The following is a 21,862-nucleotide window of genomic DNA, read 5'->3' as shown; positions in this document are numbered from 1 at the left end:
TGTGAAACTTGAAGCTGATACCTGCACGCACAGCAGGGATGGGTTTACGCACGCACCCACACACACACACACACACACACAAACTTATAAATGACAATTAAGATTTAATACAATTCTTTATGAAGATTCTTATGAAATGCTCTACACTCAAAAGTTTCATCATATCAGCCAAATCGCACACATACATTGATTTATTCTGAAGAGCATAAATACCCTCAAGCACACATCTGCTACTCGCACAACCCATGAGCACAAGTACTGGAGTGAAATGATGTCACACTTTTACATTTGTAAAAACAAGTTTCTGACCTTTGGGAGAGAAACCTTCATGGCCAAAGCTTTGAGAATAGGGACCTCTACTGATTGGGAGGATAATAGCAAAAGCACTAATTCCATTTCTGAGCTGAAAACAGTTGACTCATGGTAAATAGGAATGAAAATAAAACGCCACATACACGTAAAATATATGAAATCCATGATCACATATGAGCAACAATAACATTCCATGACAGCAGTGGAAATGTGCAAATTTGCAGTTTCCAAATATCAAGAGTTGAGGAATTCTTTCATTTTAAGACAGGCAGGTTAAATCTTTTAAAACCTTATAAAATTGTTACATTACTGCTGTTACATACTTTAGGAGAAACACTCACATGATTAAAAAAAAACTTCATACACATCAACAATAAAACAAAGGGGGCACTCACGAAAATAAATGTTGGGTGCAAACTGGTCCAGCACTGGAATGAACCCTCATTTAGCGGTGCTGCATTCCTGACAGGCTGTGATTAGAATTACACCAGCTTAATACTGGCAGTCTGAATGTGCCAAGTATTTAGCAGCCAAGTCAGAGTGGCTATACAGAACCAGCTTGGGTTTTCAGGTAATTTAGAATGAGACTGTCTAGAGGACTTGGTCCGACTGACCTAGGGTCAGTACCCATTAATTTTGAGAAGCTTTTTGGTCATGTACTGTCTTAACTCGCCACAGATTGTTCAGTTCTTTGTGTTACAAAATGTACGTTATTCAAATTTGTTATTTAGAATACAATTAATTATTGTATTCTATCAACATATGATCAGTTTATTTACTGCATGTGCACAACCAGTCTCATCTGCCATTAGTGCAATTCTCTAGTAAAGGGCTCAATTTCTCTACAGCATTGCTCATCAAATAGAAACAGTAGACGACTGTCTCTGAGGACAAATACAACTGAATTCAATCAATAACCAAACTAGTAAGAATAGTTAAATATACAGTACAGCACATATCCATTTTCTATAACTAAGAAAACTTTTTTCTTGGTAATCTGATACTGAGAAAAAAGGGAAAATATTTTGAGAATAAAACTGTAGTATTTCGAGCAAAAGTCGTAATCTTTTCAGAATAAATTTGTAATATTTCTGTTTCTGTTCAAGATTTTAATACTCTGACGGGGTGACATTTTTTTCATAATAAAACGACTTTTCTTGAAATTACGACTTGTATTGCATAGCAAAATTTTTCTCTAAATAAATTCAGGATTTTATATTTGACATATTACAACTTTTTCTCGCAAAACTACAACTTTATAATCAAAATATGATGTGTTCTGTCATAGTTGTCTCTTTGAACAGGCTAATTTCCACAACTTCTCCACAACTCTAAGTAGCCAAATACACTCACACTGTCCTTTAGTCTTCTTTTCACAATACATGGGCCATGAACACTTGGCTCAGGCAGAGTTGTAGTTCATGTTGTAATTTTTCCAGGACAGAGCTGTGGAAATTAATCCAGGGCATCCAACACAGTGCAATCAGAATGAAGCACATTTGCTTTTTGGAGATAATGGACAAACAGTTATAGACATGCTGTGTATCAGTGTCTTGGGAAAGTATTTCCAACTGTAACAGCAGCTTCCTGTTTAAGAACTGAAAACAACTTGCTTCACTTCAAGTTTCAGTTTTTATCTGCAGCTATGTCCCTCTGAGTACATTCATTCAAATGGGGACAAAAATGGTGTGTGTAAAAGCGATACCATCCAACCAACCAGGGACCATTTAATGTCACACAATTGACTACCAGAGCCAGCTGTCTAGATGCTGGACACAGTAACAGGACTGTTCCAGGATGGCAGACAGCTCCCCGTAGCTCTCCTCCCTCCACGTGGTGAGTAGCCTCTCATTGTTGAGGGCCTGGAGCTTCGGTGTCCCCTCCCGCAGGACGTGGTACAGGCACGGCCAGCGGCTCTGGATCCTCAACCTGGTCCTCCGGTCCAGTGTGATGCCGCGGACGATCTTCTTGGCTCGAAGCTCACGCAGGGCAGGCAGCTTCAGACAGGAGAAGACCAAACCTCGGCTGGGCGACACGTCCAGGAACTCCAAAGATTGAGACTCTAAAATGTATGAGATGCCCAGGTTCCTCAGCGGCACCAGGATGTGTAAAGTCAGAGACTTCAGTTTAGGCAGAGATTTGGTTAGGGTCTGCAGTGTCGAGGGAGTCACTCCTTTAAAGACCCAGAAGTATTTGAGCTCGAGGACTCGGAGCTGCTGGAACTGGGTGAGCAGCGACACGGACACATCCGACCAGTCGAAGTGTAACCGCATCTTGGAGATGCGTGGGCAGCTGTGGGTGAGTTTGGTCAACAGCTCCTGGAAACTGGTCACCTGTCAAATCAAATCAAACAGATAAACCATCTGCCTGGAGATTGGTCTGTATAACGAGTGACATGTTAGTATGGACGAGAACACATATATTGGAGCTGACTGAGGTGTTGATGAGTGTCACTACTTTTTCACTATCAAAAATCTGTCCATGTTGTACTCCACATGTCATTTTGCTGTTTAGCATCACAGCACTCTTGCTTCCTTATTGTTCCCAGATGAATGAGATTCATAGCGCTAATTTACAGCAGACAGTTTGACTTGTCTTAGCAGAAAAGCACAGGTGGAACTAATAACAGTAACGATGGCCGTAGTCCAGCAGCTAATCACACTATTAGTTCCACCTGTGTTTGACAAGTCAAAATGTCTGCTGTGAAAAAGGTCTATTCAACTTTAGTTTGATGCCACATTTTTTTCCTTGGTTATGCATGCCCACTCTGCGGTGCTTTGCATCCTCCCAGCGGGGCACGTCCCCCACTTTGGAAGCCACTATCTTACACAGGTTATCTGCAGTTCTTTAAGACAGTAACATTGGTTGTAATTATTTTTTTGTATGTGGTTGCTGGTTGTTGGGAAACATTTATGTACTACAAGTGAGACTTGTGCATGCACTCATAATGACTCATTATGGGTGTGTTAATGGATGTCAATCTTAGCAAAAACTTAATTAACTTACATTAATGAATTATTTTTGAATTGGTTAATCCACCCATCAATTTTGTGCAACGTATCTTGGTCCAGGTCACATTGATTGATTATTATATAATACTAAGAATTATTGTTATATACAGCTGGGAAGTACGTGTGATATAAATATCAATTAATTCATGCACTTAATAAAACATTGAAGGCCTTAATGGTCCCTACAGGTTGTCATTCTTTGACCAGTATGACTGTGAAAAAGGTACTAAATTGCATTCTATGTGGTATTAAAAAGGTCTTAAAAAGTCTTACATTTAATTTGGTGAACACTGCAGAAACACTGTTTACGATATGGTGAAGTCCAATATAAACAACACTATAAAGGTCATGAAAGTTACCATACAGCTGAATCAACATCTATCTGACATAGTGTCAACTAAAACTGAATATCAAAAGCCCCACAAACATTGTATTGATTCCAGCGCTATTAATACTGTCCCCGCGGGGAAATTGGTCTGCAGCCCAATCACAAGGCATTTCATCACAACATCACCACTAGACTATTGACCGGATTATATTAAAACTGCAAGTAATGTGTATTTTTATTATTGATTATCCTTCCAGTTAATTGTTTAGTCTATAAAATGTCACAATGATGTACAACAGAGACTATTTGGCATATTTGGCATTTGCCTGATAATGAGTCTATATGATTAACTTCCTATGAAAAAGATCATTGTCTGTTGATCATCTAATCAATTAATATTTTGTTTCAGCATTACAAAATATTACATCGCTCAGGTGTTTTATTTTGTCCACCCCCTGTGTATATGCAGTATATTGACAGTAGGAGGATCAGGTAAAATACTGCAAGGCTTAAAGCTACACCAGGCATGATTTTATATAAAAATGCATCTGTTTTATCAGGTGTATTTACAAAGAGGGACTACAAAGAAGAAGAATAAATCTGCAGATATTCATTCTTTGCCCTATTAGTATCAGGTCTCATTTCTTCACACAAGAAGTGATAAGCTAATCCTTACAGAAGGACGTTTAAACACATTTTGGTATCAAGTACCAGGGTGGTAACCATGAGTGTGTAGTTTCCTGAGGTCATCGAAGTTCAGTTACTGCTTTCTTGCAATCAGGACATGTGAATCCACCTGGTGCAGCTTTCATTTTAAATAAAATCAGTGAAAACAAGTTACCTGGTCCATCTTGGTAATGCTGTCCTGGTGCGAACTGGAGCTGGAGTGGACCCTGAGGTCCAGTGGCTCAAGAAGAGTAAAGGTCCAGTTAAGGTCCAGGTGGCTGAGGTCTCTGCAGTGGACGTTATCCAGCAGGTGACTCAGCAGCTCACCCCACTTGTTGCAGCGATCCCCCAGGTCGAAGCTGGCCTTCAGCGTGAGCAGGCTGGCCCGACGGGAGATGAGGTGGTGGGTGTAATGGTGGACCCAAGATTTCCACCTCTCGAACTCACGGTTGGAAACAAGAAGCCCCTCCTGACCCAGATGGAAGACGCCGCGACGGGAATAATCTGCCACCCGCCACAGCTTCCATGAGCGGACGAGGCAGCTCCAGCTCAAGCAAACCAAAGCACAGCTACATTTATCCACCTCATTCAGAAAGGACAACACGTGCAGCTGGCACTCCACCGGCAGGAAGTTGAAAGGGAAGTAGTCGTCCACTGCTTTCCGCCGGCTGCTTACAGGGACCAGGGGTCTTTTTTGCGGTGACATGATGACAGATGAGGAAATAATATTGGTGGTCATTGGTGGAGGTCAGAATCTCCACCTGGTGGTCTTGTGGTCTGGCTTTGCCATAAATATCTCTGGCCTGGTGAAGTCTTCAAGACAAAGAAAGGAATCAGACAGAAAATAATTTTAGATGTTGACTTTTTTGTTTCTTTCTTCAAGTTGTTTAAGGTGATAGGCAGAAAAAAAATAACACCTACTCCGGTTCACTAGGTGGTCTGTCTTACAGCAGGCAATGCAACAAGCTTTTAGGGCACTGAAAGGGGAATATCATCAGAATTCACAGAATTTTTGGTCCACCTGGACAGCTCAGTTAATGGTTGGGGAATTTGGACCAGTTCTACCAAAAGACAGAAAATCAAAGGACTAACCATAACGGTACTACCCATAAAAGTACAGTTTCATTAAGATGTAAAATACAGTACAGGTCCATAGACAAAAATGTTGACTTATTTGGCTCTAAGTTCTTAAACCAAACTGAGGATCGAATTGTGGTTCAGTTTGAACTTAAACTTTACTTTAATGTATTAACTCAACTTGGTATCATATAGCTCCAAGTTTTTCCCCTAATTTTTTTATATCTCGGGTGCAAGATCACAAACACTGAGTCTGAAACCATAGATGCAATTATACCACAAGTAAAGTCTTTAATTAGGTGGCTTTTCCCTTTAAAGTCCTGTGTGCAAACGCGATAGGGCGAAAAATTTAGTCGCTCTCTTGTTATTTACAATTAACAGAGAAGTTAACCAACGAGCCAATTTCCACAACGGCTGGTGTTAGGTTAGTGCTTCAACAAACACCCCGGTGGGAAAAAAAAACAAACTTACACGCAATGTGATGCACACGTGCTCACTTTTATCACGGTATTAAATAGTTTAGTTAAGTGGCACGTCGGTTTGTTACATGACTCGAGGTCCCTTAGGAACCCCGTCGTTTGCCCTTTTTTGTTGATAGGTACCTTTCAGCTTTTGTCAAAATAACCGGGGTACATTCAGAGACTTTAAGCTTCTACCCATAAAGGCTACAGTGGGGGTTGTGTGATTGTTTTGCAACATTATCGAGACAAAAGTCGTGTCGTTACCTTTTGGGCGAACAGGCTCCCTCCCGTCCTCAGTTTAAAAAGCTAACCTGCTAGAAGCTAGCAGAGAGAAGACAAATGAGTTTAAAATTAAACCTAATTGCTACGCATCGTTGAGGATTTGATATAATTTGCTTTATATTTGAACGTATTAGTGACTGTAAAGCAACTTATACAAATCCAAAAAGAGTAAAGAACAGTATTCAGTAAGTAGCCCGGCTAGTTAGCTGCCGAACAGCTGATTTCTATTGTTGTTTTTGTTGTGGCTCGTTGGTGATGACGTCATCAAAACGCACCGGGCTGCACGTTTTGTACCGCGGCGTTGTACAGTCGGGCGGAGGTTAATGTTGAAAAGAAAGGGCTGAGAAGAATAATCGTTCTCACCTCAACGCTAACAGGATTTTGCAGCAAACAAACACACAACACCAAAGAGACGAAGACGACAGACAGTATTTGTATGCACTGTTTGAATGTTTGAAGAACTCAAGCGGATTTGAGGGAGAAAGAACAAGCGCCCTCTGTTGGTTGCGAGTAGAACTAGTCGTGAGGAGAGTACAGAGCTGTTCTTTGCCTGCTGTTTGTTTCAAGCATTGTAATTTAGATTTTCAAACCTTTTAATTTATTTGTATGTAACTGACATATTTTTGAACAGTTAATTTGCTACTCGTGTTGTCGTAATGCTGTTATAGTTCCTATTTTGATTGGGATTCACCCCCCCCAGTAGATGGCACTCTGAATATACAAAAAACGTGGGCTTGGTGATAAAGGTTGACTGCCTTGAAGTGGCATCCTCTTACACTGCTGATACTGACCGTTTCCTCCACAAGTCTGCCTGTGGGTTTGGCTTTAAGGAACCAACAAAACGTCCATTCTGAACAGACCACATTTCCAGGAACACGTAAAGCCAGAGACGGTTCAAAAATGTTGTTTTGTTGTTTATTGTTAAAGAGCCTCTTTGATAATACCTGGTGACTGATCACACCTTAGTATTTAGTCAGTGTGGTTAAATGGAGTATGGGTCACCAGAATATGACCTCAGACAGAACATTACTTCTCCTGAAATTTCTTCGGACCAGAAAACATAAAGTGTAGACTTGACTGATGGATGCGCAATATTTTCTCTCTGTTTAATGCTAACGTTACAGACTATAAGCTGAGGTCATGTCTTTCTTCCTTTGTGCTTTGGTGACAATTTTGCACACTGTGCTTTTCTACAGCCAGAGAAAAGGAGGAAGTAGAGTGTAAGTGGGGCCCTTTTTGTGAGGGTTTAAAAACCCTGTGGGTCCTTTAGAGTAATATTCCAAAACATGTACAGTAGGCTGTAAGCTGTTCTGATGCCAGATTTCAAACAGGATAGAAAAGAACAAGATTTTCTGGCTACGTGACTGAAGCGATGTTTATGTTGCGTTCCCGGACTCCTTGGAAAATCCAACTTTCAGATGTTAAACTCGTGTTCACGCCCCGTCCTACACTCCAGTGGAGCAATGTTTTGCCTAGAGGTCCCAGTCTTTTGTTCTACCAGCATGTGGACTCACATCACAACACGAGCAATTTTCTAACAACTGCAGAGGAGGGAAAACAATTGGCTGTAAAAATGTCCCAATAAACGTGGGATCTATGAAGGTTTCAAAACATTCTAAACAGGTTTTGCAAATGTTTTATGAGACAGGGAATGCAATTCAGTGTATTTGTAAGACCTTGAGATTGAGCTCAATACGTGAAAAATGTTGAATGTAAACAAAAACATGTTTGTTTAGGCTACAATACAAACTCCACCGGGTATGTTTGCCGTTGGTCGGCAGAAATACATATTACACATTTAACAACAAAATACATTCCTGTTACATTGCTTTTTGGTATGACTTCCATGCTGTACAACACGTATCATGCTCTGCCGCATTTATTATTAATGCATGTAAAAACTACAAGATATGTCTGGGCTACTGCTGGGCAGCACTGAAGTTACAGTTACAACATTTAGCAGATACTCTTATCTGAGACCCCGTACAGTGCTAGTGTTAGTCAAACCATTAAATGCACTGTTAGCATAATCGATTTTTTCAACACTAAAGTGTATCTACAGGGTCAGGTACAAAACAATTATAGGAGAATACAAGTCTGCTGACATTAAATTAAAAATTATATTAACATAAAATATAATACATAACAAAATAACAGTCAAATACATTTTAAAATGTAATTTTTTTTAAAGATACTCGTTTCCAGTCTCTCTTTTTCCAGACTTTATTGATACAAAAATGAATACAATGTAGGAAGAGAACAGGGCAATATATTACACAGGATTTTTTTTCTCATGTTGTGACATCAGGGCCGCGTTCAGCCCCGACAAATCGAAGCAAAACTTCGCACCCCGTTTTCAGATTGAACGTGCCCCAGATTTCGTCTGTAGGACAATATAAAATAGGTCTGTACGTCCGATAGTCACTGAAGGCACCATCGGGTTTGTTTTGGTCCTGCGGGGCTGTGTCCGAGCCAACCAATGAGGGAAGAGAAGGGCCACGGACTTATCACGTGATCCCCCACTCCCCGCCCTGCCCTCCCTTCCTGTAAATCGGCGCGTCGCTCATACTTGATTCATTCCTTGCCAGTGAACGGACCATCTCGCTACTTGTCTCCGTTACCTGACTTCTGAACAACGCTGCAACGACATTTCGCATTTTACCAACGAATAATAAAGAAAAAGAAACTAACTACATTATTCTGTCCTTCATAAATTTACTAAGAGAAAACCAATTTTAACCGAATAACCGAAATAAATCCTCCTGCGTCATAAACCAGAGGATACAGTCGCTCAGGGGGGCCGTTCAGCTCAGAATATTTACGTTTTCTTTCTTTTTTTAAAAAAGCAAAACAAAACAAAATGAAAACCAAATTTATCAACGGGGTTTCTTCTTCCCCTTCCATGTCGCTGGGTCTGCTGGTGACCGAGAACGTCCTGCAGGTCCAGCCCGACACCGAGGAGGACTGTAAGGAGCTGGTCCACCCCGACCAGCCCGACCTGGACACCCAGCGCAAGGCGTATCTGTGGTGCAGAGAGTTCCTCCATGGAGCCTGGAAAAGCCTGTCTGAGGACGATTTCCATATCACCATCATAAGGTACAGTGCATTCATTTGCTTGTTTTGATAGAAACAGGCCCAGCTGGTTGAAGCTAGTGCGATAAGGCTGTTATACCGTTCAGTCTCATGATGTAAACCATTAAAGGGTAAACCCGCCTTAAAATAGGTTATTTCCATAGCAATGAACATACTATACCAAGGAATCAAGGTCATTTTACAACACAGGGTTGCACAATGACATGTAAGTTGCATCCCCTTCATGCTACACACACAGAGAACACGGTATATACACATATCTGAATTTAGAATAGAATAAAATAAATAAAACAATATATTTTTTTTTTAATATATGATGATGTCATCCTCAAGACAAGAAGCCAATGGCTGTTTAACTGGAATATCACTAATACATTAATGTAAATCTCATTTTATATTTAAATCATTTTCAAGAGCATTCAGAGTCACACCATAATTCACTGTCTATGTGCCAACTCCCAAAAACTGACACCTAATGACAAAATAAGTCAAGATCTTGATGTTGTGTTTTCCTATTTAGGGAGACATTTGACTGCTTTTGTACATACTGACTTAACTTGGTATAGTTTAAAGTTCACAGCTGGACCTTCCCATTAAATATGGTGTTTTGGGACACTGGGAGGCCAATAAGAGTGGCAAATTAGTTTACATTTGCTTTAGCTGGTATTTTAGTTGTTGTCCAAATAGGTTTGTTTTCAAATTAAAATCTCTTCAGCTCATATTCTCTAAAAGCTGCCATTTAAATTCTTATGAAATTCTCTAATGTACTGGTTAAACAGCACAACTGAAAAAGCTACCAAACCTATAACAACAATTTATGTAAGAGTTTACAGGCATTAGTTAGCTAGGATAGGTGAGACTGTAGTTCTGCATTTGACTAAAGAAGTTCTAATGTATAGTTTTTTTGAATCTTTGTCCTGGAGACTATAATAAAGAGAGATACAAGAGTTACAGTAAGATCCCCAGAAACCTTTTTGAATCTACATCCAAAAAAGAAAAACATCAGGGAGGGGAAACCTACAACAAATTATTAATGACAATGACAAAATACATGACACAGTCCCTACATGTAATAATTAATCCTATTCTGTTTTACCGTCTGTCCTCCAGGGGTGGTCTGAGCAACAAGCTCTTCCTGTGCAGCCTCCCTGACAGCCTGGTCACTGTTGGGGACGAGCCGAGGAGTATCCTACTGCGCCTCTATGGGGCCATCCTGCAGGTGAGAGCCACATCTCTCATCCCTTGTCTATGAAAAACAGCTAAACGCTGGTGTTTTACTGTACAGAGAGTTACAAGTAAGCCGAACTCTCCACAAGGATGTGTTGTCATATCTGAGAAACTAGCTTCCCTCATTAGTGTGTAGTTATTAGTCTGTAATTATTAAAGTTGAGCTGAGTTTAATGAATATATAGCACACACAAATATTTACAGAAAATGTAAAAATCGTACACTGATTGTCTTTTATCTAAACCTATAAGAATGTTTGACTTGTACGCAAGTATCACAGAGATGACTCATGTAACTGGGGTCAAATGTTACTTTACAGCTTGAGTTGATAATCACAGAAACCAGACAATAAAGACAAATGATAATACATTCAACTGTGTGGTGTGACAGTGCCACCACCAGAGGTTGTTGCGTGCGTGTGTGTGTGCCTGCAGGTCATATGCTTAAGTTAGTGTATGCATGCATGTGTAGTTATGCCTTCACGAGTGTATGTGTGTGTGTACGTATGTGTGTGTGTGCGTGTTAGCCATTGTTGTACATGGTGATGTACCCCCATGGCTGTACATGCATGTGTTCTTTGCCGTAGGCTTCCCAAAGGAGCGTGCCCTGGGCACTCTTGTTCCCAGGTGAACCCACCAAAAAACACGGTACAGTATGAGATCTCTGAAATCTCAGCCTAATACAAAGACGTAACACACACTCATGTAGCACAACCCTGTCTGACGAAGCTGGGAAGATACAGTATGGAGGCAAAACAAAGTGCTGAAACACCTCTCCTGTCTGTCTCTTTTCTTCTCTAAATCCCTGCCTTGTGATTCTTTATCATTAGCTGAATTTCTAAACTAGTGGACAAACAGAGTAGCCTGAGGATGAATCTGCACATTTGCAGCTCGCTCAGCTGAAAAAACAAAACAAGCAGCAAGAAAAGTCATTAGCCAGTGTGCAATTTGGCTTGCTTTACAGTTTACACAAAAGCAGCTAGATAATGTATTTTTTTTGGGTTGCAGTTAACACAGAGAGATAGAACCTTTTTATCTCCTAAGATGACGTGGCTGGTGTGTCCAGAGTTCATGATCCCAGCTGCCATTGGGCAGAAACATTCCGCAGTATTGCTAAGTGTAACAGAACTTCTCCAAAATAACCATTTAGCCACCATCACATGCCACAGCGGATTGGTTTCACTTGCAAATACTGAGTGACAAACATTCAAGGACTTCAAAACATTTGCACAAGATTCCTGAATACAGTATATTCTAATCTTCTGCCGGCGTTTAAGGTGTTGTTTTTAGCACATGCTGTTTGCTCCAGCCTGCTGCGATAAATAAAAGACAGAGCCCAAACAAGAAGCAGCGACACGGGCTGCTTTCTTGCTGCTTTCTCGGCCTTAAAATTTGTCATTTGCAGCCATTAAGTGATTAATTTTCATGTGCGCATTAACCACAGGCACAATGAGACCTGCATTAAGTATTAACTGAAGTCTGTGTAAATGCTAATGGCCATATAAGCGGTTAGCTTTTATTGCTAGGGATGTCTGAGAGAGCAACCTCTCAGGAATTAGTGATCAAAAAGCTAATATGATTAAGGAACTCAGATGTCATCGTCAGAGTGCACAGCTACTAATAATTAAACAAAGCCTAACTGCAATGGAGACAGCGTTTCTCAGCAATGAAGATATGTGAATAGCATGTTGGATGATGAGCAGTTTCCCCAAATAAATGTGTATATTTTTAGCTCCAACTTTAAGATGTAATCCACAGTAAAATGTTGCGTTCAGCAGGTAGTCAGGGGAGCGCAGCGATTTCTCCGACCAATCCTCTGCACCGTTTTGTCCAAAAGACTTGGAGTGTGTTTGAACTCATGCTGCACTGTCTGCACTGCAGGCATGGCTAGGTTTTGATGTTGACGCTCATGGACAGCTTTACATGTATTCATGGATAGTTCTTTCCTTTTTCTTTTGTTGATAGATGTCCTGTAATAAAGGAGATTCCCAACAGTCAAACAAAGAAAATCACTTCCAAGTAAGTATCTGATGATGGTGCCAGCATACAGTATGTTTCTCTGCCAAGAGTGTCACCCTCTGTCCATCCAGTCACCACAACACTCACCACTCCCTCCCCCTTTTGTCTGAAAACGTTCTTTTGTTTCCCTAAATTCTCCTCTTACTCATGTTCAACTCTCTGTTGGGATGGGGTTTCATTCTGATCTGCCGAGTCTTCTGAACTCCTGAGGCACCAGTTTCAGGGAAATCACAGAGAGGGCTGAACCTTTGTAACCCCGTAGGTTTTTGAACTGAAGGTCAGAATCGATTTAACACCTGTCTCGCCTTTCTAACCCCCGGCACAGCATGACTGTAAAAACTAAGTTGGGAAATGCTACAGTCACTGATTTCATTCAGTGGAGGCTTTTTACACAAACCTGATTAACAGACTCTTATTTGGGTAAAATTAGCTCATCTGGCTTGAATCTAACTGCAAAGTTCAGAATTCAGAGAAGATTTTTAAAAGAATCCAAAGCAACTTTAAAACAGTATGTTCAGCGTCACTGCTGGCAGCCTGCCAAGCCTCAAATCCAGTGACCTAGAAATTCCTATACCCTGCATCATGTCATGTGATCATGACCTGAGGCTGAATCACAATTCCCTGTCATGTGATTGAGGTGAGGTCAATTGGCCAGTTAGCTATTATTACCACTCTGGCATCTTTCCCTCAAGAATGCAGCTCGGCAGTTTCCCTTCCCTCTAATTCAGCCTTCAGTTAGCAGTGAGGCTAATGCAGAACTGACCCCATGTCATTGTCTTAGGATAACCTCGCCTCTATCCACCTTCTCTAACAGTTCTGTCTGGTCAAGGTAAATCCTATTTGGATAAGATAGGACGACACTGTATTAATCCCTGTGAGGATATTTCACACGTCACAGCAGCATAGTAGCACACGTGTCAGATACACTGTAGATGTAAATGAAGAACACACAGTGGACATTGTACAAATGACAGTAACCACTAGATGTACTTAATACTAGAAATATGTAACTACAAAAATATACAGATATAGTACCGATATAAATATCGTAACATCTCAAATGTCTTATTTCATTGGACCAACGGTCCAAAAACCAAACATATTTGATTTAGAATGATTTAAAAAGGCAGCAAATCATCACACTGGAGAAGCAGGAACAAGCAAATATTTGCCTTTTTTGCTGGAAAAGTGACTCAAGCGATTAATTGATTATCAAAATGGTTGCCCATTTATTTTCTATTGATCGACTAATGAATTAATTGACTAATCGTTTCAGCTCTGTTCACCACTCTGCTGCTCTGACTTTCTCTTTTCTGACAGAGTACTGTTTTCATCCATTAATTATTCCCAATTGCTTCCGATCTGCAGTTTTTTTTATCGCTGTTAAGGTACCGTCAGTGAAAGTCAACACTTCCTGCACAGATGTTTCACATTAAAAGCCTTCCATCTGCTCAAAGGGCATAATCCCTTCTGCTCCTATGCTTTTAAGTTGAAACATCTGCAGGAAATGTGGAGTTTCATTGATAGTAACTAAATAGTGTTATATACTATAGTGTCTATACTATATTTGTTAGTGCTAGCCCAGGTAATTATTTGAATACAGGCTGTTATTTGAGCTGTCTGTGCAAAAAAATCCTGGATGTTGCGGCTGCAGTCCAGAGTAGAGGAGTAAATACAACAGAGAGCAGACAGGCAAAATGAAAATCAAATGTCTGGAGCAGAAGGCAAAGAGCGAGTGCCTCAAAACAGATCATCATCTGTTTTTGGAAGTATTTTGGATTTAGGGCAAGTGATGTTAAGCAAGAACAAATCCTATGCAAAGAGTACATGAGACTTGTGTCTGCGCTGCAAAGCAATACAACTAACTTGTTCAACCACCTGAAAAAACACCACAACTTGCAGTATGATGAATGCATGAAGGCCTAGATGAATAACATCGCTAATGTTACCTCACTGAATCCCTGTCCTTGTTAAACTGATGCAAAGATTTGTTAATTAGCAAGAATGTAGCACAACGTGAAAGTGAAAGCAGTGTTATGTTGATTTATTTTTGGGTAAAACGTTTTTGGTACAATTTTATTTATATTTTGCTTTGTAGAGATGCACTGTGAATAAGGACCAGTCTTATTTTGATGCAAAGATTTGTACATTAGCAGGAATGTAGCACAACATGGAAGTGAAAGCAGTGCTCTGTTTATTTAAATGTGAAAGTGCAATAAAAATGTTTTGTCCCTAAAATCACTGAATAATCGTGATAAATAATCTCAATATTGATCAAAATAATCATGATGATCATTTTGGCCATAATCGTGCAGCTCTATGCCATAGATTTAAAAAAAAAAGTACTATTGATGGTTGGTTGGTGTAAGTGACGCAGTCCATGTTAACACCAGTAGAGCTAGACCAATAAATTGGTCAACTATAAAAATATGTATCATGGTCGTACTGTAAAAATGTTTTTTTATGTTAAAAAATTATTATCGACTGATTTTTTTATCTCAAATCTGGTATCAGCCTCAAAAAGTAGTTAGTTAGGTTTAAGAGTATATGTATGTAATTATATGCCTATGCTGATGGCCATTGGGTTTTACATAACAGTATGTATTTATTCAAGTCCTTATTACTGTCCTTTGACATGAGTTCACTTCTGCAGACAGATGAATTTGACCGGTCTGTACTCTATCCCCTTACAGGTTTGTTGACACACATAACAGAACGGATAAGTATTGAGGTTAAAGCAGCAGCTGTTGGCAGTGCAGTGCACCTGCTGCATCACTCCAAGGCCAGCCGCTAATTATCTCAGAGCCGAGTAGCAGCACTGATATGGGACCGGTGTAACAATTTAGATTAAAATGTAATCAAATATCCAGAGATATATGATCCCAGAACCTACATCTGCTGAATGACAGAAACAGTGGGACATCCTCTTCATTCAAAAAGGATATTCAGATTTACTATAGGAAGTTTCTGTGTCCTGTTCAAAGACAGGAAATAGTGTGTGTGGGGGGGTGGGGTGGGGGTGGGGGTGGGGGGGTTAAGAAAGCTGAATTTTTTCTGTGTTTGAACGGTGAGCTGGCTTGACCTCTATGACTTGTTGATAATTAACTTTTGAATCCGTGGAAGACTCTGTTTGAGAGAGTGAGCCAAATTAAACAGACTGCTAAAACAAACACTGGCGTTTAAAATAGGTCAGAAGAAATGAAACAGGTAGAAGGACTACTGCAGGGCTGTTGGACAGTCAATATGGGACCACCAGGGTCACTCTTTGGGACACTGGTACAGCATATAAACAGCAAGATAAGGGATGAATGGCCCACTGCATTCCCATAACTGGCATTTGAATCAAGATTATGACTTTTAAGGCCCTACAAACTTATTTTCTCAATCAGCTTCTTACAGTGAGTGATGGGGTCTTTTCTGCATGTTCTGCAAGTTAAAACAGTTTCGGTTTCACATGAAAGTTCTGTACTTCTTTTTTTCTCTGTGCTTGTTTCACTCGTTTGAAGTGGGCGGGGCTCTACTAGAAAAAGGTGATGTCATGTACTTGTTCACCAATCAAAATTTAGCAATGTTTGAATCAGAATCCAATGACAGTTGGTGGGTTGTTTGGTCACTGTCAATCAAAAAACACCCACCCAGTCCTGATCAAGCAGATTAACAATGTTTTTGAGTGTTAAACTAAATAAATAATATCTAAAGATTTTTGCTTATTATTATATTATTAGACATGAATATTTAATAATATAGAGAAATACTTAAGATTTGATGCCAAGTTTTCAGGAGCTTTAATGATCATTCCAGTCTACAATGTAGCTGTCTGACCGACACTACCAAGTCCACAGTAACTGTATCTGATTATAACTATTGGTACGCCCCATTTGTCTTTTTCACTCAGGCTAAATTGAAATTGGTGTACTACACAGTCAACATTGTTATCATTGTTTTAAATCAAAGTGAGTGTACAGCCCTGTTCCCAAATACCCCGACTGAAGCAGGTTTGTAAAGGTTATGACTTGAATAGAGATCAAGTACAAACTGAATCCCTGACATGATACTTTGATCTGAACTCTGACTCTGCGGGCTGGATGCTGCTGATCTGGGTCAGTACAGCCAAGTAATCAAGATGAAATACTCGCTGCCTCACTGAAATATTGTCAGAGGAGTGATAAAGCATCCTATAAGCCGGCCCCATAGGAGGCCGGCTTATAGGATGGCTTTATACACAGTCTGCCAGCTGGCTTGTTGTCTGGCAGTATTTGTGTCAAGATGATTATGGTAATGGGGATAATTCAAGTTTGAGATTTGAAACTGCGTGTGATCAGCATTCTGCAGATAAGGCATTACATAACGATGAGGAGTGTTCTCTGAACAAATACCCTGGGAATGAAAGAGAATATGCTCCACTGTTCAGGAGACAGACTTTTCATTTGTTCAAGATGTGTCCTTGTATTATTAACACGATGCTGATGAAAACATTAGGCAGATTTTATTTATTTTTCTCAAATGACATTTTATAGACGCTTAATCGTTAAGCTGAACACAAATTAAGATATTTTTTTATCATGATTTCAGAGACAACCTACCAGTTTCTGCCAGCTGTGATACAGGTCGCCTGGTTGACAGCTCTCTAAAATAGAAGGGACTTTACCTTAATTTACCTGTTTCACAATGTGGCCCCCTCAGAAAAGGATATTTGTGAGACGTCTCCTCAAAAGTCTTGTCGATCGCCTTATCAACCTTGGGTGGTCCCACCAATTATACACAATTATATACTCTGAATAAAAACTGAACACCTTTTATTTAGAGTGTAATGTATACAAATATTTTCCCACTTACTTAGATACCAATATCTCCTAAAGAAAGAGTTCATTACTGAGCTTCTCTGTAGGTGGTGCAGTACAGTTTTGTTTTGAGAAATGTGCTTGCAGCATGGTTCAAAATAATGTGTAACATCTAGGAGGCCACCAAGCAGTTGTGTTGTTTCCTTTGAGCTGGCTTCCTGCTGGACGGTCAGTATGAAGCACATTCCATGGCAAGTAGCCCAACGCTCAGATCCAAATCTCTTTTCTATGCAGCATTTTCTCTGAAGGTTATTCACTTAAGAGGGTTAAGATAGCAATATATTATACTGGTTTCTATTGCAGCTATTCAGGGTTATATTGAAATTAAGCAGATTGCAGCATCAGCTGGTTAAAAAATTTTAATTTTGCTGTGGCTGTACCTACAAAAGTATCTTACACTTTTGACAAAAAAATCGGAACTCACTTACTAGTTTTTCCTGTAGCTTTCAATAGAGTAGAGTTTCCTCACTTGACAACTACTCACTTGACAACTGCTAGTTAAACTGAGCAAACTTTTTAAAGGACTATTTCAAAGGTCAAGAAAGAACTTTCAGGCTCAACTATATTGGTATAACTTTGGTATATTGGTACTATTTGTTTTTAGAGGTTTCAGTGACCGAAAATCTTTTACAATGAAAAAGTAGTCAATAGAAAAATGAAAAACTCTCATTTACAGCATCATGAGGAAACGTAATACAGAAAGCATTGGTGGTGATGATATAAAGATTTATTTAATGATCAGTCGGTTTGAATGTGATCTTCGGTTTTATTAATTAACATTGTGTGACATTTGAATTCAGTCAGATTATTTATATTAAAGGGGTATGATGAGTAAAGTGATTTTCATGTGTGCAATCAGTGGAGCGCCCCTTTAGCTTCAGCCCTTACATTTGGCACTAGAGTCAGGTTATTTCACATTTTCATGATACAGTAAAGTTATTTTATTGAAACTGTTGCCCTGAATGAGTCCACTGCGGTTCACACCTACCACATCAAGCAATTTAAATAATTCTGTTTACAGATTATTTACATTTCACGTAGGTATGGCTGATCTGGAGGAAGTTATGTTCTCATTTTTTTGAGTTAAACCAAAAAGAACCAGTTTTCTGGAGAAAGTTTTGAGCATGCCTTTTTTGCTAACTGGTAAGTATAAGGAACTTTAGTCAAAACATTAATAAAAATACAAATGGCAAAGAACTTTCTTGCTAGCTAAAAACTTTGACTCAACTCAGCCAGTGAACCTATTTCTGTTTTCATTGCAACTCTGTCTCCGAGAGATGCTATTATTATTATCTCTAATCAGAGTTTCAGTTTCCCACAGAATAAATCAGCTGTATAATGAGTCTTGGACCTGTTCACTTTGTTAGCCTTGTTCTGTTAATTAGTTAGAGATCTCTCCTCTGCTATTGACCTCCTGCCTATTTGGTGAGAAGCCTGGTTTTCTGTCTTCTCCACACAATAGAGTGAAGCAGAATCAAGTTGGTGAGAAGCCAGCACACAGCTGCAGTCTTTCAGGCTCCGGGCCTCGTGTTTGTGTTGGTATGAGAGAAGGTTTCCCAGTTAACCTTGAACCCCTGTTGGGCTCCAGGCTACGTGTGTTGGTGTGTGAGTTTTGTGTTTCTCTCAAATAAAGGGAAAAAGACAAGGCTGTCCTGTCTGCTTTAGCAACTTCAACAGTGACTGGTGCTCTGAGTGGGCCAACTCTTGCTGGAACTTTTAATCTACCTCTTGTGTTCTCCTCACCGCTCTGACAGGCAAACCGAACTAACCCTAACCACAGCATTTCTCTTCATTCAAACTCCTCCATCCTTCTCCTCCACCCTGCTAATGTTCTGACATTTTCATGTCAGCACGTACATGTTATAGTTAAATGTGAATATACACTAATTATATACTGTATATTAACTATTAACATGAAGCCCTAATTATCATTTCCAATGCACAAGGAAATTAAATCTGTTTAATAAACTACTTTAGATATGAAATTCTGTGAACAAGATTGCTAAACCTACTAAAATAAGATCTGAGTTGTAATAAACTGGAAGTATCCTTCAGGTAAAAGAAGAGATGTCATCGTGTCAGAGGAGCATTTTTTTTAGATACTGTATATTTCCATCGAAGATGTGTGTTACGGGACAACAAATTTCAAAAATCCCCCTTGGAAACTCACTCTCGGATTATCAGCTAAATTCCCCTGAATTTTCATTCATGCCAACTTCATTCAGGATGTAAACTTAGCAGCATGCTTTATCTTCAAAATCACCAACATGTGAGCAAAATAAGAGTTAAAGTTATAATCCTTAAGATTTTCAACATATCAAACCCATTTTTTTATACTATTTATGGCTGGCATTGTAGTTACCTCTCTGTATAGTAGTTTGCATTGGCAGTGGTGGAGTCCGCCACTCCATATCTAAAATATAAAGTATTAAATGCATGAGAAAATGTATCAGGGAGGTTGAGACAACTGTTGGAGCAGAGAAGCCCACGAACAGCCACTAGTGGGATTACTTAAGTGGGGGCAATGAAGTCAGCTATAAAATAAGTTTCATATTTCATCATGGAGGCAGCCAGTGTGAATGCTGTTCTTCCTTGATGACATTATTCTGTAGTGTCAGTGCTGTCAACATGGTGTGGCGTAAAACAGGCCTCGCCAACGACTAAAAGCCAGTCCGAGATTTACTCTTGTCCGACCTCTTGCTCGGTCAATCTCTCTTTCCTTCTTCTTAGCTTCTTCCGTTAACGTCGTCTTTGGTTTCACTTCGCCTCTGCCATGAGGTCTGTACTGAGAATACGAGCTAGCTTCCTCTTATAGCTAGCTGAAGACCCATAGTTGGTGGTGTGTGACGTAGTGCCATAAAGCGTTAGGCACTTCTCGTGGGAGATTGTACCCGCTCAACCCAAGTTACATAGTGCAAGAACAGGCGTTCTCCCTATTACAAGATTCAAAATGATTTTGAAGCTGTTATTTTAAGGTAAAATAGTTGCTTTAATGTCTGAAAGGGGCTGACAAGATAATGGTTTTTATTCATGACTCTCAATTCATACTGCACTCAAACTTTTATGTTTTCAGACGGCATGATCAGAAAAAGCTCTTTGTCTCATTTCTCATTCTGTGCTTATTGCATTTTACAGCACTGATGGGTAGCGGCCGCGGTGTGGACTGCTGTCACACTTTAAATGTTGAGCTGTTAAGTTTCTTACTGTTGTGTGTTTTCAGGGGGCGGAGGCCATGGTGTTGGAGAGTGTGATGTTTGCTATCTTGGCAGAGAGGGAGCTGGGACCTAAACTCTACGGTATTTTCCCTCAGGGCCGACTGGAGCAGTATGTCCCTGTAAGTCACTATATTTTTGTTCATATGCACATGTGTTATGTGTATATGTTAACTTGTATATACATTGTATGATCATTTTAAACAGGGGTGGACAAAATAAAATTAGCACCCTATGCTTTCCATTACTGAAATAAATTCAATCATTGTGAAGCTTCTGTACATTTTTTTGTTGAGACTGACAGAGAGGTGTCGATTCAACCCTAGGGAATAATTTTAATATCAAAAAACCGTCAAGTACTGAGATCTGGCATCTTATGTTTGGTCACATTTGCAATCTTGTTTACTTACAGGATTCTTCAATCAGCTATTTCCTGATTTAATTCAAAATGTTGCCAACTTTAGTAGGCAAAGTTCTTGTATAGCTGCTTATTTTTAGTATTTAACGTTTGAGAATCTTGGCTTCATTTGTTAAATTAAAAAAAGTAGGGTATCGAAAGGTATCGAAAAGAGTATAACTTTCAGTGGTAGCATAAAAAAAAGAAACAATGCCCAGTCCTAGTTATGTTGCCCCTTGATATCTGAATGTGATTTGAGAGGATTTTTCAGAGTAGTAAACAACATCTTATCTTCAATTTAAAAAGAGGTTCATTTGCAGGTTTGCAGTTACCTTTAGGGTTAGGATTTGAATTAGGCATGGTTAGGCATGTAATGGCAAGGGTTAAAGTTTAGCATTGACAGCTGAGGAATGAATGATACAACATGGTTTGTATGTGTGTTTATGCGTGGTGTACTGTTCAATGATGCATCATTGATCGATGTTCAGAGAGAATTAATAAACCATAACACATCTGCTCTTCAGTAGCTAAACAGTACTGTATTACACAATTCATTTTACACATGCAAGACAACTCAGTTGACTTCATGTAGCTACCATTAAACTGTGAAAGATTAAGCCACAAGATATTCAAACAGATTCATGTTATAAATCCCTTCTTACAATTATCTAAAAGCAGTTTCAGAAAAACTTCTGACTTGTTCTTATTCCAGATTGTCCAGGATATCACTCTAAACTGTATTAGACAATTTGGCAATGAGAGGGTACTGTAAAACTTTGAACTTTAATACTGGGATATCATGCAATGTCATCATCATTAAACTGCACCTAGCCAGCTCATATTTACCAGCTGGGCTGGTCTGGGTTGCTTTAAACCAGACCTAATATTGGTGTCTCTTTTTTTATTACTTTAGTTTGGATATTATTTTAGTAAAAAA

The 21,862-nt window shown here is 39.5% G+C and overlaps 2 protein-coding genes across 5 annotated transcripts in view; one reads left to right on the top strand and one right to left on the bottom strand.

Moving 5' to 3' along the window:
* Positions 1 to 84: 84 nt before the first annotated feature.
* On the bottom strand, positions 85 to 6,449 carry si:dkey-12e7.1 (uncharacterized protein LOC557553 homolog). Of its 3 annotated transcripts, none has more exons than XM_044194309.1 (4): positions 6,120 to 6,449; positions 5,239 to 5,378; positions 4,493 to 5,130; positions 85 to 2,645 (listed from the first exon to the last, which is right to left on the bottom strand). In XM_044194309.1, the coding sequence occupies exons 3-4, from the start codon at positions 5,054 to 5,056 to the stop codon at positions 2,058 to 2,060; spliced, it is 1,152 nt and encodes a 383-aa protein (XP_044050244.1). In that variant the 5' UTR covers positions 5,057 to 5,130; positions 5,239 to 5,378; positions 6,120 to 6,449; the 3' UTR covers positions 85 to 2,057. The 3 variants fall into 3 exon arrangements, with proteins under 3 accessions (XP_044050244.1, XP_044050243.1, XP_044050242.1); XM_044194308.1 differs by having other exon boundaries at positions 5,239 to 5,294; XM_044194307.1 differs by lacking the exon at positions 5,239 to 5,378 and having other exon boundaries at positions 6,120 to 6,447.
* Positions 6,450 to 6,640: 191 nt separating this feature from the next.
* Positions 6,641 to 21,862, top strand: part of chka (choline kinase alpha) — a 29,608-nt gene continuing 14,386 nt past the window's right edge. Inside the window, exons 1-4 of one of the 2 annotated variants that reach the window (XM_044194305.1) lie at positions 6,642 to 9,233; positions 10,341 to 10,449; positions 12,422 to 12,475; positions 20,537 to 20,650. In XM_044194305.1, coding sequence (XP_044050240.1) covers positions 8,998 to 9,233; positions 10,341 to 10,449; positions 12,422 to 12,475; positions 20,537 to 20,650 — 513 coding nt within the window. In that variant the 5' untranslated portion in view covers positions 6,642 to 8,997. Of the gene's footprint in view, positions 9,234 to 10,340; positions 10,450 to 12,421; positions 12,476 to 20,536; positions 20,651 to 21,862 lie in introns of both variants that reach the window. The other variant, XM_044194306.1, reaches the window with a different exon arrangement.

Source organism: Siniperca chuatsi, linkage group LG4, assembly GCF_020085105.1.
Source record: "Siniperca chuatsi isolate FFG_IHB_CAS linkage group LG4, ASM2008510v1, whole genome shotgun sequence".
Taxonomy (NCBI): Eukaryota; Metazoa; Chordata; class Actinopteri; order Centrarchiformes; family Sinipercidae; genus Siniperca; species Siniperca chuatsi.
Note: the sequence above shows the minus strand (reverse complement) of the source record. Positions and strands in the feature narration are given on the sequence as shown.